Below are 3011 nucleotides of genomic sequence, written 5' to 3'. Positions count from 1 at the left end.
TCTTGGCACAAATGTCAGCTCCTCAGATAGGCCTTCTCTGAGTTCCAGCTGAACTAGCCCCCTCCGTTACGGTTTATATGTACTGTCACGCTATTCCATTTTACTCTTCTTTCTCTGGAATGTCTTTGTTTGCGTACTAACTACTTGTTTCCCCCAGAAAGTAAGTTCCCTGAGAGCGAGGCCCTCATCCGTCGCATCCCCTTGTGTCTCTAGTGGCAGAAACCGCGCGCGGCACTTCACCGAGGCCCAGTGTACGCCTGCTGGGCCGGTGCGTCCGCGCTGATCCTGCAGTGATACTGCTGTTACTGTGATTGCTTCCGTCCTGTAGGTGCTTTTCTGCTTTGGGCCATGTAGCAAAAGCTCGATTCCTGCATGAGACCAATGAGATTGCAGACCAAGTGTCTCGGGAATATGCAAGTATTACCCTCCTGAATTATTCAGTCTCTCAAGCTGACATTTCTCTTCACGCGCAGCCCCACGACCCCTGGCTTTCCAGCCATGGCTCGCGCGCTCCGTCTGCCCAGCCCACCTCCACCTTCGAGTCAGACCGCTCTGGAATGGCTTGCCAGACCTCATCCTTTAAGCCCCATGAAGGTTTTCAGCTTTCTGGTCTTTTAGCTTCCTCGTCTCTGTGGCCTTCCTGTCTAATAAGCTCACATAGTCAGAATGGCTCCTGCAGTGCTGACAGGATAACCAGAGCCTTCTTCCTCCCCCACAGGGTGGAGAAGGAACGGACTTTTACCAGGTCCGAGCTCGCCTAGCCGTGCTGGAGAAGAACTACAAGCTGGCTGAGATGATCTTCTTGGAGCAGGTGATGGGAGCAGAGGGACCAGATTGAAGAGGGGAGCTGGGCGGGAGGGGGAGTGAGGCAGCCTGAGGGGAGGAGAGAGCCCTGGGGGAGAGCTTTTAGAAAGGTTTATGCAGCTAAAATGTCACTCCTTCCTTCTGGCTCTGCTCTGTGTTAGTCCTTATAGTTATGTCTTTATAAGCTGTCTGCTGCCTCCCCATCTGCTGCCTCCCCCTACCCCAGAGCCTGCCCTGGCCGTGCTTGTGCACACAGGCAAATCCAGGATTTGTGGGGCCTGAAGCTGATAGAATTTGGGGAGCCCTCCTTAAGAAATAATGCCTTGGAAGGGGCCTATGCAAATAAGGTGCCCAGGGGCTTAACCTCCTTCGCTTTCATGATAAATCTGCCACTACTTGTGCCTAAGTCAAGGGTGAGGTTTTCAGTCCCTGCGGGCTGACATCACACCCGGGCTGAGGACAGCCTGCTGATCCCAGATGCTCCTCTCACTTCTTGGTGTCCCTCTCTCCTCTGCCCGGGTTCCCTAGAATGCCGTTGAGGAGGCTGTGGACATGTACCAGGAGCTGCCCCGTTGGGATGAGTGTATCGCTGTGGCTCAGGCCAAGGTACTACCAGGTCTGTCTTCTCCATGGTGCTCGCAGCTCAGTTCCACCAATATCCGAAGCCTCTTCTTACCAAGGAGGCTATAGGAGCTGGAACAGGGTCGGGCTGGGAGTTGGCCCGTTGGTGACCGGGAGGCTTTCCGTTGTTACGGTGGGATTGGAGAAGCTTGGGAAGCAGCCCAGGAAGGTGGAGGTGACTTGTCCTGCCTCTCTTGCACGTCCAGGGGCACCCAGCCCTGGAGAAGCTGCGCCGGAGTTACCACCAGTGGCTGATGGACACACGGCAAGAGGAGCGAGCCGGTGAGCTGCAGGAGAGCCAGGGGGATGGACTAGCAGCCATCGGCCTCTACCTCAAAGCCGGGCTCCCTGCCAAAGCCGCCCGACTGGTGCCGGCCCGGGAGGAACTGCTGGCTAACACCGAGCTGGTAGAACACGTCACGGCAGCCCTTGTCAAGGGGGAGCTGTGTGAAAGGGCATGGCTGGCTTCCCGTCCCCGTCCCTCCTCTCCAGGACTCGGCGCTCCCTCCTACCCAGGGGAGTCCTGGAGTGCATAGCCCCCCAGATCTGGTGGCTGAGTCTCCAGCTTTGGGGCTGATACTTGATTCTTAGTGTAGTAGGGCTGTTGTTGCATCACGTGGTATGTGTCAACAGGCCGGTGATCTCTTCGAGAAGATTCGAAACCCAGAGCGGGCCCTGGAGTGCTACTGTCAAGGCAGCGCATTCATGAAAGGTGCTGCCCCGGACAACCCAGCCTTCCCTGTTAGAGTCTTGCCCGAATAGTCCCCCTGCACCAATTTTGTGCATGCGTTCTGGTGGATCGGCTCAGTTCTCCATCCCTCCACTTCTCACCTGTTTTCCACACCCCACTGCCCTGAGTCCCATCCCTGGAAGTCTTTGCTGAGTGCCCTCTCTGCCCCTGGCAGCGGTGGAGCTGGCTCGGTTGGCATTCCCAGTGGAAGTGGTGAGACTGGAAGAGGCCTGGGGGGATCACTTGGTGCAGCAGAAGCAGCTCGATGCAGCCATTAATCACTACACTGCAGCCAGGTAGAGGGGTGCAAAGGCGACTGGGTGTGAGGTCCAAGGTGATGGGGCAAGTAAGGGCACCGAGGCTCCAAGAGAGATGGCACCATGTAGGTTGGAGTAGGCTTGAGGTGTCTCCCTACCTCTACCTGTCTTCCTCTTGCCTCACACGCTTGGATGCCTTTCCCAACTCTGCCAGGTGCTCCATTAAGGCAATTGAAGCTGCCCTGGGCGCCCGCCAGTGGAAGAAGGCCATTTATATATTAGATCTACAGGACCGGAACACTGCGTCCAAATACTATCCCCGCGTGGCCCAACACTATGCGTCTCTGCAGGAGTATGAGGTGAGGAGAGTCCCTTGCTGGGGCTGGAGGCAATGCAGTACCGAATGAGAAGAGAACCCAGAACCGGAAGTGGGGGCCCCTCACCAAATCCTTCTTTCTGGGTCCAGCAGCACCAGCCACCCTGAGCGAGAAGAAAGCAGTTTACTTCCCTTATTTCATTCCAACATAACATAGACCCCTCTCCCAGACCTATAAAGCGAGTCTCCAGCTCTCTTCCTATGTAACTCCATGGGAGTTCCA

General features: G+C 56.2%; 1 protein-coding gene across 1 annotated transcript; it reads left to right on the top strand.

The window, feature by feature from the left end:
* Nucleotides 1–256: 256 nt before the first annotated feature.
* Nucleotides 257–2988, top strand: LOC116863473 (intraflagellar transport protein 172 homolog). The gene is made up of 7 exons (XM_032850921.1): nt 257–413; nt 719–811; nt 1333–1410; nt 1632–1880; nt 2059–2137; nt 2331–2451; nt 2627–2988. The coding sequence occupies exons 2-7, from the start codon at nt 794–796 to the stop codon at nt 2817–2819; spliced, it is 738 nt and encodes a 245-aa protein (XP_032706812.1). The 5' UTR covers nt 257–413; nt 719–793; the 3' UTR covers nt 2820–2988.
* The last annotated feature ends 23 nt before the right edge of the window (nt 2989–3011 follow it).

The sequence above is a fragment of the Lontra canadensis genome, unplaced genomic scaffold (assembly GCF_010015895.1).
Source record: "Lontra canadensis isolate GAN:19392208 unplaced genomic scaffold, GSC_riverotter_1.0 scaffold1296, whole genome shotgun sequence".
In the NCBI taxonomy this organism is placed as follows: domain Eukaryota; kingdom Metazoa; phylum Chordata; class Mammalia; order Carnivora; family Mustelidae; genus Lontra; species Lontra canadensis.
The sequence above is the reverse complement of the archived record's forward strand: the minus strand, read 5'-3'. Positions and strand labels throughout refer to the sequence as shown.

Excerpts from the sequence above, each read along its gene's own strand:
- LOC116863473 (XM_032850921.1), top strand. Across the intron at positions 2,138-2,330 it reads AGGCAGCGCATTCATGAAAG|CGGTGGAGCTGGCTCGGTTG; the intron begins GTGCTGCCCCGG and ends TGCCCCTGGCAG. Across the intron at positions 2,452-2,626 it reads AATCACTACACTGCAGCCAG|GTGCTCCATTAAGGCAATTG; the intron begins GTAGAGGGGTGC and ends CAACTCTGCCAG.